Here is a 13627-nt window from a genome sequence, read left to right on the forward strand (position 1 = left end):
GGCCACGCCCAGAAAGCCATTCAGAGTTTCCTGGGTTTTGCAAACCGGAGCTCACCATCCGCTTTGTGTATATACAGATAAGAACCTTCTCTCCTTATCTCTTATTAACCTCATCTCCAGCCGGCCTAGCTCCTTAATCCTCGGCAGGCCTATTGGTCGCTCTTCTTTTCATGCTTCAATCTGTTGATCCATTTCCATCTGGCGGAGAAGAATATCAAGGCAGCTTCCTCCCAACAAGATGTATGTTCGACCTGCACTCCGGAAGAGCATTCTGTCTTAGGGACATTCTTCGTGTCTGGCTAGGCACCCTGTGGTACAACGCTCCATGGCCCTGGTGGCCTGGCCTGGTCAAAGTTGTCCAGGATTTCATGGGGTCCTGCACTTCCTTTGCCTGTAATAAGCCTTCTCGCTTCAAACCAGCTGGCCTGTTGCTTCCGTTGCTGATAACCAGTCGCCCGTGGTCCAAGTGGCTATGGACTTTATCACAGATCTTCCTCCATCCTCTGGCAATACCATCATCTCGGTGGTGACTGACCAGTTTTCCAGGATGTCCCATTTTGTTTTTCTTCCAGGTCTTCCATCTGCTCCATGCCTTGGCAGTTTGTTCTTCCAGCATATCTTCCAGCTGCATGGACTTCAACACCTTGGGGCACATTTACCTAACCGTCCCGTCGCAATCCCCGCTGTGCGTTGTCCGACGAGGATTCAGATCTTCCGTGATTCACATAGCTTGTGTGCCTGGTTTTCTGCATCTGTTGCTTCCCCCGCTAAGGTCTGCCGGAGTTCACCTTCTTCTTTCCGGTGTATGCGAGTTCTGATTTTGTGACACACTTTGTATTTTAAATTCTGCGGTTTGTCCAAATCAGTCGGGTTGTCTGACGGCCACGCCCCCAATTTGTGTCCCATGAAAGCCGATGCGCCACAATATGATCGCGTGCGCCAAAAACCCGCAATTTGGAGCAAAAAGGAAAAATCCAGGAAACCCAACAGAATCGCGGTCTGCGGACCCTTAGATAATGTGCCCCATCTTGTCCGACCGAGGGCTCCAGTTTGTGTCCAAGTTCTGGCGTTCTTTGTGTAACCAGCTGCAAGTAAATCTGGACTTTTCTTCTGCTTACCACCCACAGTCGAATTGTCAAGTAGAAAGGGTGAATCAGACTTTGGGCTCTTACCTCCGCCACTTCGTCTCTGCCCGTCAAGATGACTGGTCTTATCTGCTACCATGGGTTGAGTTCTCCTATAACACTCTGGACTCTGGTTCTGCTGGGGCAGCTCCTTTCTTTGTGGTTTTACGGACAAATTCCTCCTCTTCCTATGTCCATTCCCTCAGATGAATTATGCTTGTGATTCAACCAGATGGCGCACTCAGAGTGTGATATACAAATAGGTTTATTAGAGGTCTAGAAATACAACGCAAGGGGTTACAGTTCCCCTTTATCAAGTGTACAAAGACTGTATAGGACAATGACAGGTGGGAGGTTTGGGAAATAAAATATAGTTGGTACTTAGTTGACAAAAGGAGTACAAAAAATGGGAAGTGGTACAATGGAAATAATAATAATAATAATAATAATAATAATAATAATAATAATAAAGTGCATATAATGCACCAGTTCATTTTCAGACAGTTCATTTTCAGACATTTTTCATAAAAAATTATATAAATGTTAAATAAATAAATATAACAATAAATATAACAATAAATAATCATCTAGATAGTTTAGAAGAATTCATAAAAGGTGGTATTAATAACGTTTTGCGGCTATATATCAGCATTCAAGTGTACCAAGGAAAATAAAAAATATGTTAAAATAATTGAAAACAGAATAATAAAATTGAAAAGAATTTGAAAACATTTTTTCACCAAATATAAGATACTATATCTAGTAAAAGTGTGCTTAAAAACTGCATAATGAGAGTCAAGACAATAGGTGACAAATAATGTATAAGTAAATAAATAATCAATTAATGTATAAGTAAATAAATAAATAATCAATTAATCAGTTAATACATAATATATAAGTAAATAAATAAATCAATAATTAATTAAATGGTTGATAATTAAATGGTTGATAATTAAATGGTAGACAAATCAGTAAGTTTTACAAAATGTACAGTTGATAATACTTATAATTCTCTCAAAGATGGACAGGTTTGTCAGACGAGAAATGGAGGCTCTGTAGAATGGGTCAGGCTTAAGTTTAGGGATGGGGGATGCTTTTAGTGGCTTACCAGTGCTGGTGATGTTGTCTGTATCATTCAAAGCATTAAAAAGCACGGCGGAGTGTGTGGGTATTTAACTGTTCGCAGCGGTTAAATACCCACACGCCCCACGGTGCCCTTTAATGCTTTGGATGATACAGACAACATCACCAGCACTGGTAAGCCACTACAAGCATCCCCCATCCCTAAACTTAAGCCTGACCCATTCTACAGAGATAATTCCATAATTCCACTTTCCAAAAATTCCTGAGTGATACGGCTATACCACACAGGAGATCCTCCACCGGGAGGCAGCACCAGACCATTTGCCATCTAACCTCTAACATCTCGTAGCGTTGTGCCTATCCTAGCACAACACCACAAGGTGAGCACAATTTTCACCTAAACCTCCAATTTTCGTAAAGGTGTAGCACTATTAGCGCTCTCCCCCTGTCCTCTCTTGCCATATTCTATTACATTCCCTCAGATGTCCCTGCGGTAGAGGAACTGGTACATGACCTCAAATCTATTTGGGAGCAAACCGGTCAGTCTCTCCTCCGGCCCACTGACCATACCAAGACCCAGGCTGATAAGAAGCGTAGGACTACTCATGTCTTCTCTCCGGGTATCAAGGTGTGGTTATCTTCCAGATATGTCCGGCTGAAGATACCTAGCTACAAGCTTGATCCACCCTTCCTAGGTCCCTTTGAGGTGATTAGATGCATAAATCTGGTGGTGTGCAAGCTCCACCTTCCTCCTACGATGCACATCCCAAACTCCTTCCATGTCTCCCTCCTGAGCCTGTCAGCTTGAACCACTTGTCTCAGCAATCTCCTCCTCGTGCTCCAGAGGCTGATTCCACAGATATCTACAAGGTTAAAGAGGTACCGGACATGAAGACCATGAGACTCGAAGGGGTTCGTGCTTGAGGAGAGATCCTGGGAGCCTGAATAGTATATTCTCGACCGTAGCCTCCTCCAAAGGTTTCTCCGGTCCAAGAAGAGGGGGAGGTTGAAGGGGGGATACTGTCACGGGTGTCCCTGCGATCCACGTATCGGATTGCAGGCACGCCTGTGCCCTCTCTGTGGCGGCTCCCGGTCCGTAGCTCACTCACCTCTCCGCGTGCCTGCTCCCGTCTTGGCTGGCCACCGCGCGTCACCCCTCCCTAGGGAGCGCGCGCCCTGGCACTTGCCGCTGTAAAGGCCCAGCGCACCACTGATTGCCGCTGGCCACTTCTGGGTTTTCTTTAAAAGCCGGCTTTTCCCATCAACCTAAATCGATCGAAGTGCTCTTTGCCTGTGAGAAAGCTTACCCCAGCATCTGTTCCCTGCCTTCTGACCTCCCGTTGGAATTGACCCTGACTTTGGTCTTTATTTTAATTATTTTTTTGATTTTTAAAACATGTTGAATTTCTTTTTACTGTATTTTTAGGCCCCTTATTTTCTTGAACCCTAGGGCTCTGATCATTTATACAATATACTGCATACAACTGTATTGCAAAATATTGTAAATTCAATAGATCTGCAAAAAATCCTGCTAATTCAGAAATCCTGCCAGGCATGGACCTTTGCAGGGGTCTATACTGGTGTTGAATATAGTGACTCCTCTGCAATAGAGACTGAATCTGACATAGTTACTCCTGCTTGTGAGGAGTGTGATTCCAAATATCTCTAGTCAAATTCCCAAAAGCCAAACTCCGCCCCTTTTTTATGGGACAGACAGAAGAGGCAAGAAAGCTGAAAATTGGAACACAAAATAAAAAAATTGACAGTGAGAAACCATGAGGAGCACTTAGTGCAGATTATTAATCTTTCTCAGCATGTGTCAACTGGAGCCCAAACATCTATTCTTAATATAGGCTTCAATTTCTAAGATATAAAATTAGTGCTCTACTCCTTATACTGTTTGTCAAATGGCTAGAGCCTCTCACCACCTCTTCATGGACTGGAAATAAAAGATATCCCCGACTCCTTGCATCGCCAATCGTCCTCCTTTAGTGGGTTGAAACACAATCCTCGTCTCGCTACCGTGTCCACGGTGTGTTCCCAATCCTACATCAGGAGGTATGCGAAAGGATAGTGCAGATTGCCAGGTTCAAAAAGGAAATAGTATTTATTGTATATACTCACATATTCCAATTTAAAAGCGCGCATGTAGTAAAAGCATAAGACGCCTAAAACACCTCGCCCGACCCAGGTTTCGCCTATTCAGGCTTCTTCCGGGGCATGGTGTTTGGCGTCATCACTGGTGTTTTTATACCAAAATCACATACACCGACACAAAACCACTTCCCCCCTAACTCAGGGAGACCAAGACCTTCCATTCGCATAAACATGATGTCATGTATTGCCATACAAGCCGATGTTAATTTGCATATCAAAATACAAAAATACACAAAAGCTTACTTACATGTAAACAAATTTTAAAAAACAAATTTAAAAAACTTTAAATGTTCGTTCAATATTGATGCTGTACATATTAAGATCGCCTCCTTCATTCCTATATCATTCCTATATCAGCATTGAAACATTATACAGTAATACAGTGATTACTAAAATAATTATACAAGAAAACTTTTTAGTTCGAAGTCTATATTAAGGCCATATGGTTGGAGGGTGTTCAGGTGGTAAATCCAAAAACCTTCCCTGACATTCAATTTCTTGTTCAGGGAAGGTTTTTGGATTTACCACCTGAACACCCTCCAACCATATGGCCTTAATATAGACTTCGAACTAAAAAGTTTTCTTGTATAATTATTTTAGTAATCACTGTATAATGTTTCAATGCTGATATAGGAATGATATAGGAATGAAGGAGGCGATCTTAATATGTACAGCATCAATATTGAACGAACATTTAAAGTTTTTTAAATTTGTTTTTTAAAATTTGTTTACATGTAAGTAAGCTTTTGTGTATTTTTGTATTTTGATATGCAAATTAACATCGGCTTGTATGGCAATACATGACATCATGTTTATGCGAAAGGAAGGTCTTGGTCTCCCTGAGTTAGGGGGGAAGTGGTTTTGTGTCGGTGTATGTGATTTTGGTATAAAAACACCAGTGATGATGTCAAACACCATGCCCCGGAAGAAGCCTGAATAGGCGAAACCTGGGTCGGGCGAGGTGTTTTAGGCGTCTTATGCTTTTACTACATGCGCGCTTTTAAATTGGAATATGTGAGTATATACAATAAATACTATTTCCTTTTTGAACCTGGCAATCTGCACTATCCTTTCGCATACCTCCTGATGTAGGATTGGGAACACACCGTGGACACGGTAGCGAGACGAGGATTGTGTTTCAACCCACTAAAGGAGGACGATTGGCGATGCAAGGAGTCGGGGATATCTTTTATTTCCAGTCCATGAAGAGGTGGTGAGAGGCTCTAGCCATTTGACAAACAGTATAAGGAGTAGAGCACTAATTTTATATCTTTGACTCTTTGTGGCATATACGGGAGTATGCCGTATTAGTGGCTCCTCCGTATTTTTATGTTGCATTTTTATGTTACATTTTCCATCTTTCCTGGATATTTTATTATTTATTTCTGCATAGGCTTCAATTTCTGCCTAACAACATCCCTGAATAAATTTTAGTTGATCAAACATCTACATCTTTTTGGTAGAAAACGGATTTATAAAAAGCTTTTTAGCAATAGACTGCCCGCAGAAGAGCAAGGACTAGAACTCCAAAGCGGGGATGAGCATGTAATGCACATTCTTAAGGTTTTATTAGAAGAGAATGAAAAAAGTGAAGTGAACTAAATGAATCCCAGATATTTACATTGCCATCCAATCACAAGTTAAGAACAAAGTCCAAAACCATGCCCAGCTTGGATACCTGTCCACCAGAAAAATGTTTTGGGGAAATGGTATATCGAGACATTAAGAGACTCGACAACAGATCAAATGTTCTCAATGTGACGAGAAGAAAACTCAGCAATTAAAGAAATGCTTTGCAGTTATTTGGCCACATTAAATGTAAATCAGAGAGGCCAATACTTTTTGCAGAAATATAATGATAAAAGTCCAGTAAGAGTTTTATTTTCAAAGCACTAAATGTTTGTGTTGAAACACAATTATTTCATTGTTATTGCTCGCTTCTTCCTCCAAACCCATGGAACGGAAATGGACGTAGCTTGTGCGCCTACTTTTGCCAATTTGCTCCATAGGTGGTGGGAGGAAGAGTGGGTATTCTGTGACTCTCCTCAAAACGAACATCCACGGTGATGTTTTGGAAAGGATATATAGATGATATTGCACTTGTCTGGAAAGGAACCGAAGAACAACTTATTGAGTGTTCTGACAAACTCCTTAAACATTAAACTCATCCTGGCTTATAGTAGAGAGTCCATTCCATTTCTGGATATCAGTATTATTGTAGGGGATGATGGAGAACCAGACTGACATGTCCCGTAAAGAGAGGGCAACTAAGTCTTTTGTGTGCCAAAAGTGCACATCTTCATCGCACCATCAATGGCATCACAAAAGGAGAATTTCTGAGACGGAATTTCTCAACACTAGAGAGATTTAAAGAGGGTGCAGTAGCATTTACTGCACTGCACTCCGGACAGACAGATCAAGCCTGTTACGTGTCAAAAAGAAACAGGAGGAATCCCAAATATGTTTCATCACCACTTAACATGATAAATGGACCGATATAAATTGTATCTTGACTCGTCATTGGGAAATCTTGCTATTGAATACATACCTGGCCAACTCAGTCCAAGAGCTTCCAGTGGTTATAGAAAGGCTGTTCCGTTGTAAATGCCCTGGTTCAAAGTCATTTCTCTAAAAATAAAAAAAATAAACAACATATATATGCTATATTTTTTTCCTTGTGGTACTTGTACCGCATGGCAGATCTTGATGAAAACCAAATCTTTTTCAGGGCAAAGATGGTAACATATATACAATAAAGGAACATATTACATGCTACAGTGCCTGTGTAGCCTTGCTTATATCGAAAAGATATGAATCAGGGAACATATTACGAATATTAAAAATTATGATAAGATGAAAGCAGAGGCCTTGAAACAAAATAAACCATTTCAACCAACCACGGTTGCTGAACATTTCAAAATCAAACACAATTGCAGCTTTATAGGGCTCAAAGGGTGGCTATCTTTTTCTTCTTCAAATCTTCTCCACTGATGCCCAGGCTCATTTGGGTAAATGAGCCTGGGCATCAGTGGAGAAGATTTGAAGACCATGCTCCTCCAAACAGAAAGCAAGTGGATATACAAAATGGGAAGCCTCAAGCCAAATGGCCTGGACGAAAGTTTTGGGTTTGGATGTTTCCTATAAAATAACCCAAGTAAGGGTAGAGATTCTGCCCTCCCCTTGGAACTACATATGGCGTTTATGAGAACAGCATAATAGGATTAGACAGAATCTGCCCCGTAAAAATAACAACATATAAGATATTTGGCCATGTTCTATAAAAAATCTGTTCCCTGCTTTTTATTGAATGCTGTACAATTCCCTGTTTGGGTAACTTATGTATCTTTCTATATAATTAGATAATACAGAGATAGTAACTCAGCTCCAAATAATTAAGTTAGTGTTCAACACAATGACATGCATAGATGTGATCAATATAAATCATATCCAATATAATAATAGCAGTTCAGATTTATATGGATGCTTCTAATATACTGCTTATTTATTATGAATTAATATGTCCCATTTTGTCAGGTTCTTTTCTGAAGAACTAAATTGTAGAATTAATAAGTGTGTAATTAAAACTAACAGCCCTATTGGGTTCTTGAGCTGGGTTCTTGAGCTGTCAATCTAATGGCCTTATTGGTCCTTTGAGCCGTCAATCTAATTTGTTTCAATGAATAGTGACTGTTGAGACATCATTCATCCACCTTAGTAGTGTAGCGATAGCTTATAGAGGGCTCTGTAGATAGATGTTAGTGCTGTCTTCACAAGCGCAATCCATGGGCCGCTCTGTAGTGTATCAGCTGCATGAAGTAGATAGCTGTCTGTGACAAGTAGGACAGATCGTATCCTCAGCAACTCTGCCCCGCATAAGCAGAGGCAGCTGGCGACAGTTGCAGAATATGCCGCTATTGTGTAATAGAGACAGACTGCAGGGGACTGGAATGGTCTACAACCACCTGTAACCCTAGGACCTTTGTCCTTAAGTGTAGGGTTGTTTTCATTTAGGGGAGTGTGTGTTTAAATTGGGGTACCCAGGACCGGTTCTAGACAAAGTTCTGGGCAAAACTAAAAGTGGAGCCCCAAAATAAAACTATTTTATGACCAGTCAGTCAGCAAGAGGCTCCCTTTAGTATGGTAAAACAAACTGTAATATGGGAGAATTTTATAGGAGATAGATAATAGGGAGATTGATGGGCAGCACGGTGGGTCAGTGGTTAGCACTACAATCTGCCACCGCTGGTCAACATCTGCATAGAGTTTGTATCTTCTCTCTGTGTTGTGTGGGTTTCCTCTGGGTCCTCCGGTTTCCTTCCACACTCCAAAAAATTACTGGTAATTTGAATAGATTGTGAGCCCCATGTGGACAGGGACTGATCCTGCAAGCTCTGTGCAGCAGTGCGTAATCTGTGTGCGCTATATAAATAAAGGAATTATTATTATTATTATTGAAGATAAATATGAAAGATGATAGAGATTTCTATATGCAGAACTATAAAGTAGATGATATATACAGTAGATGGATATGAGAGATAAATACAGTAGAAGAGAAATAGAAGATTGATTAATAAATAGAGAAAAAGATATAAATAAATAAAAAAATAAATTAAAAAAAAAATATATAAATGGTCAGATTATAGGAGACAGATAATTAGACAGATAGATGATAAGCATCTTCGACCGGGAATTCAACCAAGGGGTATTAACTCTTTCACCCGCATTTCTGGATATTTTGATGCGTTAGATACGATTGGCCAGAGCAAAAATTACAGCAAAAATTACAGCAAAAAGAATTAAAGTAAACCCAACAAACCACATATTTTCTGAAAGCAGACACTTGCCCCATTTTCAAAATTGCATTAAAGAGTTTATAGACATAGGCGCCTTCGTGCAATTTTAATTCAAACTGAAACATTTAATAAAAAATTCTTAAAATTGAATTTGGTGGCAAAAAATGTGCTCCAAACAGAAAATATGTACCTTCACATCTTCTAAATGTAATAGATGGACATGTGTAGAGTTCACAAATGCCTCATATTGATATGTTCACATGAATAAATCATCAAAATATCACTAAAACTGAAATAATTAAATATCTGCTTTTCAGCTACAAATTTTAAGACAGTCACAACCTGCAAAATATAGCAATAAAACAGAATAAAAAGTAAAGGCGCCATAAAACCTATATAATTTTGAAAGCAGACAACCAGGTGACGCATTTGGCAATTAACATTCAAAATTTCCTTTAAAATATGTACAAATCCAGAATACTTATATAAAGAAAATATACTTTCCTAAAACAGTAAGATGTGAGGAGATCATACATACCCAACACCAATATATTCACCAAAATATGAAGCAAAGAGAATGTTAAATGCACAGGGAACATCAAAAATTTTTGCTGAAAATTGCACTGAGCTTCACACAAATCTATCATTGTATGCTCCCATACACAATGGTAACCCAAATAAATAACTATATATCCATAAACCAAGCTAATGAGATAATAAAAGTCACATTTAGATGTGCGCCAATGTATTAACCACACAATAACAGAACCCTTCATGCTTCATAAGAATTTGAGTGAGAACATCATAACATAGGTGTAAATAATGGAGGATGGTGTGAAATAGACATGTTCTGGAATAAAGTTTTTGTGTTTTTGGTGTTACATATAACTTTATGGACATGTTCTGGGTTGCGGTGTTAATATATACTGTAAAAGCGACATTAGGCGAAGAGGATCAAATGTTCATTGTATCAGTCAATTTTCGCAAAAAAAAAATAAATGAAAATAAATAAAAGGCAATAAGAGAGAAAGTGTGTTCTTAGATAGTTCTGCATAGAGAAGGGTTAAAAACATGAATAGTACTTGATATTATCCCTTCTCAAAATTTAGTAACATATAAAGTGCATATTTCCATTATCTGTGAGGTTTAGCAGCTCCTGTGTCCAGAAAATACTCCCTGTAGCCTGATGGAGGGGGTACCCCTTTATCTCTGGCTCTGTGACACATAGAACCTCACTCCTTTTTTCCTATGAAAGAAGAGAGTCTCCTCTTTTATAAGAATCTAAATTTGTTTCTAAGTGTCATGAAAATGAAGATATTAACTGTGTGAGGGAACAGAATCCATTTTCTTTTGTGTTCTCCCACCATGTGTCTTTATATTGCCTCTATTGATAGTACCAATAAACTGCCGTCAGGAGTGATTTATATATATATATATATATTTCTCACTTTAAACCTGAATATCTTTGGATCCATGTCACCTAGAAACAAAATTCAAGATTCATTTGAAGGAAGAGATTCTCCCCTTTCATGGGGCCGTGGGCAATTGCCCACTTTGCCTACCCATAGCACCGGCCCTGGGGGTACCTCCCCCTATTGTTATCCCTACAAATTTATATAATACTAACAGGTGTGATATAAAGGAACCCAGAAGAAATCCCACAGTTTTTACCAAAATGTTTTTAGGTAACACCACAATATTCTTATTTTTTATATATAAACAATAAAAGCCAAATTTTAACCTTTTTACTCACAACTTTCCCTCTTTCCCCCCAATCCTTCCTCTTACTGACATCCCAGTTATAATAGTAACTGGTTGACACCCCCCGATGACATCATGAGGAGTCTGTCATTTAACTGGCAGCCTCTGTGACCAGTGGCAGCATCGATTGCGGGTGTCAGCCATGCAGCTAATGTCACTGATGGAGTGGGTTCAGCTAGGGAGTCTGCTCTATACAGCCTTAAAGGGCACCTACCACCCCGATTCTACCTATAAAGGGGTGGTAGGTGGATGGATGGGACGTGAGGATAGCCCTTTTTTGGGCTAATCCTCACGTCCCAGGTGTCTTTTAGAAAACTTTATTGCATGTATATGCTAATTTTTTTATGCGGCTACTGCGCAGTAGATCCGGCCCCCGAGCAGCGGCCCCACAGCCAAAGGCCTGCGTTCTGCGCATGCGCAAAAAGCAGGGGGCCCGGACAAGGTTTACCTGGTAGGCGGAGTAACGTGGCTACTGGGGCGTGGAGTAGCCGCGACTAGTAGCCTCATGTCTGGCTACTCCACGCCCCAGTAGCCGCATAAAAAAATTAGCATATACATGCAATAAAGTTTTCTAAAAGACACCCGGGATGTGAGGATTAGCCCAAAAAAGGGCTATCCTCACGTCCCATCCATCCACCTACCACCCCTTCTACCTTTATAGGTAGAATCGGGGTGGTAGGTTCCCTTTAACTGACACATGACAGGTAGGTCATGTATTGTTAAGGTGTGAATAAACGTTTATGCAGTCCACCCTATAGTATAAAAATGTAATAAAATTATTGTCTTGAACAAGTATGAGTTAAGTACAGATGGACTGATGCTCCTAAATTGTCCAAAAACTACCTATTATTATTATGTAGGTGTCCATTTTTTGCCACCAAAATGCTTTATTTTTCTCCCACTATCTTTCTGTTGATGCAGATTTATTTTGGAAATTATGTAGTTGGATTTTTTTTAATTTTCACACAGATAATCTGCATGCAAATTTGCATCAAAAATGCTATATGTATAACAGAAAACAGGAAAAAATATGGTGGTTAAGGAATGTGACACTCTGGGCTGTGACCTTACTTGTTCTCTTTTTTTACAGAGACCAGCTATGGGAAGGCTGGGAAGGTTAACACATTAATGGACTGCGCCCTACAATTATTCTGAAGGACATGTAACTTAACTTCCACCAAAGGTGCTAATTAATTTTGCCTCATTTTGCCCGCTGGCAAGGGGTTCGATGAGTAGACAAAGTTGGAAGTGCCAATAGTCTGCCCTCACCAGAAGTATAAGACTGTGCCTCTACCACTTTGAACAATGCACAACCATTTCCAAAGCAGAATAACCAATGGTGCTCATTACAGCATGCAAGAAATGACAGTATTTTAAGCAAAAGAAGACATTGATGGTAGTTTGATGGTTACTTTTTAATGCATAATAAAGTTTTAAAAATTACTTTTTGACTCTGTGGGTGGAACATTTCAGTGCAAAGGACCATGGCTTTTAAAAATGTGCCACATTTTGACCTGAAACTTGTTATAATATTGTCTATACTAAATGGAAATTTTTCTATTGGTTGTCATGGTTGCAGTCCATTTAAGATGTCTTATATCTATATATCATAATTACAAAGCCACAACCACCAATTATGTATTACAATGTGTTTTATTTAAATGAAAAAGACTAGGGCAGCAAAGCAAACACCATTTGTCCAATGACATAAAACGCAAATTGTAGCTTCCATTGAAGACAAATGGGGTAGATTTCCTAAGTTAAAATCACTAGAATTTGGTGCATTTTATGTGCAAAAATAAAATGTATATTATATTAGTACATTATATTATATTACATTTATATTTCGTCTAAAATGCTTTGCACCACCATCTAAATTTTCAGTTTTAGTTATGTGAGTATGAGAGTTGCTGCACATGTTGCAGAATGACTGTTGAATTCAGCGGTAATCTTGCAGCCATTCCCCAAGCATCAGAAACAGGACACTTTCAACTGGTTTCTGATCCGATCCTGAAATCTCTGCTGCAGTTTACATTGCAAAGTTTGTGTGCTGCCCACTGGCAAATGTTATGCAGGTTAAATGATGTTCATAATTTGTCCATTATGTTACAGAGGTTTGTTTGCAGGCGCCATCTAATGGCCAAAGTTAATAACTACTTACATTCTGTTTTCCCCACCTACTAACAGATACAAAGGATTGTGGGTAGGAGAAGGGCAGTTCCCTTCATGTCTACACAGAGAGAAGACCTATATTCATCCATCTTACCCCTTGTTTGTAGTATAGCCGTTTCCCCCTAATCCTACATCAGTTTAATAAAGCTACGGACTTTGAACCAGTCTCATTTGTTGAACTGTAGGAAGGCGTTTAACTGCCTGTCGAGCTCCGCATAGACCCCGGGGGTACGTGAAGTGGGGGCAGGACAGTGAAACGGCTGCTGGAAACAAGCGGGAAAGATTTAGACTACACAGAGGTCTGCTACTGTCTACGCAGTCACCTGCAAACAGGCAACACAGCAATCTCTAAACGGTCAAAGCATGTCACAAAGCCAAGCGTCTTCTATCAAGACAAGATCACGGGCCAGTTCCTCAAAAGCATCTACCACGAGCAATGCAGCCGCCATCGCCGCGCAAAAGCGGAAGCAGCGAGGACGCGGGCTACCTTTGCTGAACAAGAGATGCAGTTGAAATTACAACAAGCCTCCTTAGAAG

At 39.9% G+C, this 13627-nt stretch overlaps 1 protein-coding gene across 6 annotated transcripts in view; it reads left to right on the forward strand.

The window, feature by feature from the left end:
• SULF2 (sulfatase 2) overlaps positions 1–12625 on the forward strand; it is a 696319-nt gene extending 683694 nt beyond the window's left edge. For 2 of the 6 annotated variants that reach the window (XM_072110535.1, XM_072110536.1), the window contains one exon: positions 12009–12625. In XM_072110535.1, the coding sequence (XP_071966636.1) occupies positions 12009–12039 (31 nt within the window). In that variant the 3' untranslated portion in view covers positions 12040–12625. The remainder of the gene's footprint in view (positions 1–12008) is intronic. The other 4 variants (XM_072110534.1, XM_072110533.1, XM_072110532.1 and 1 more) reach the window with 3 other exon arrangements.
• The last annotated feature ends 1002 nt before the right edge of the window (positions 12626–13627 follow it).

The sequence above is a fragment of the Engystomops pustulosus genome, chromosome 6 (assembly GCF_040894005.1).
Source record: "Engystomops pustulosus chromosome 6, aEngPut4.maternal, whole genome shotgun sequence".
NCBI classification, from domain to species: domain Eukaryota; kingdom Metazoa; phylum Chordata; class Amphibia; order Anura; family Leptodactylidae; genus Engystomops; species Engystomops pustulosus.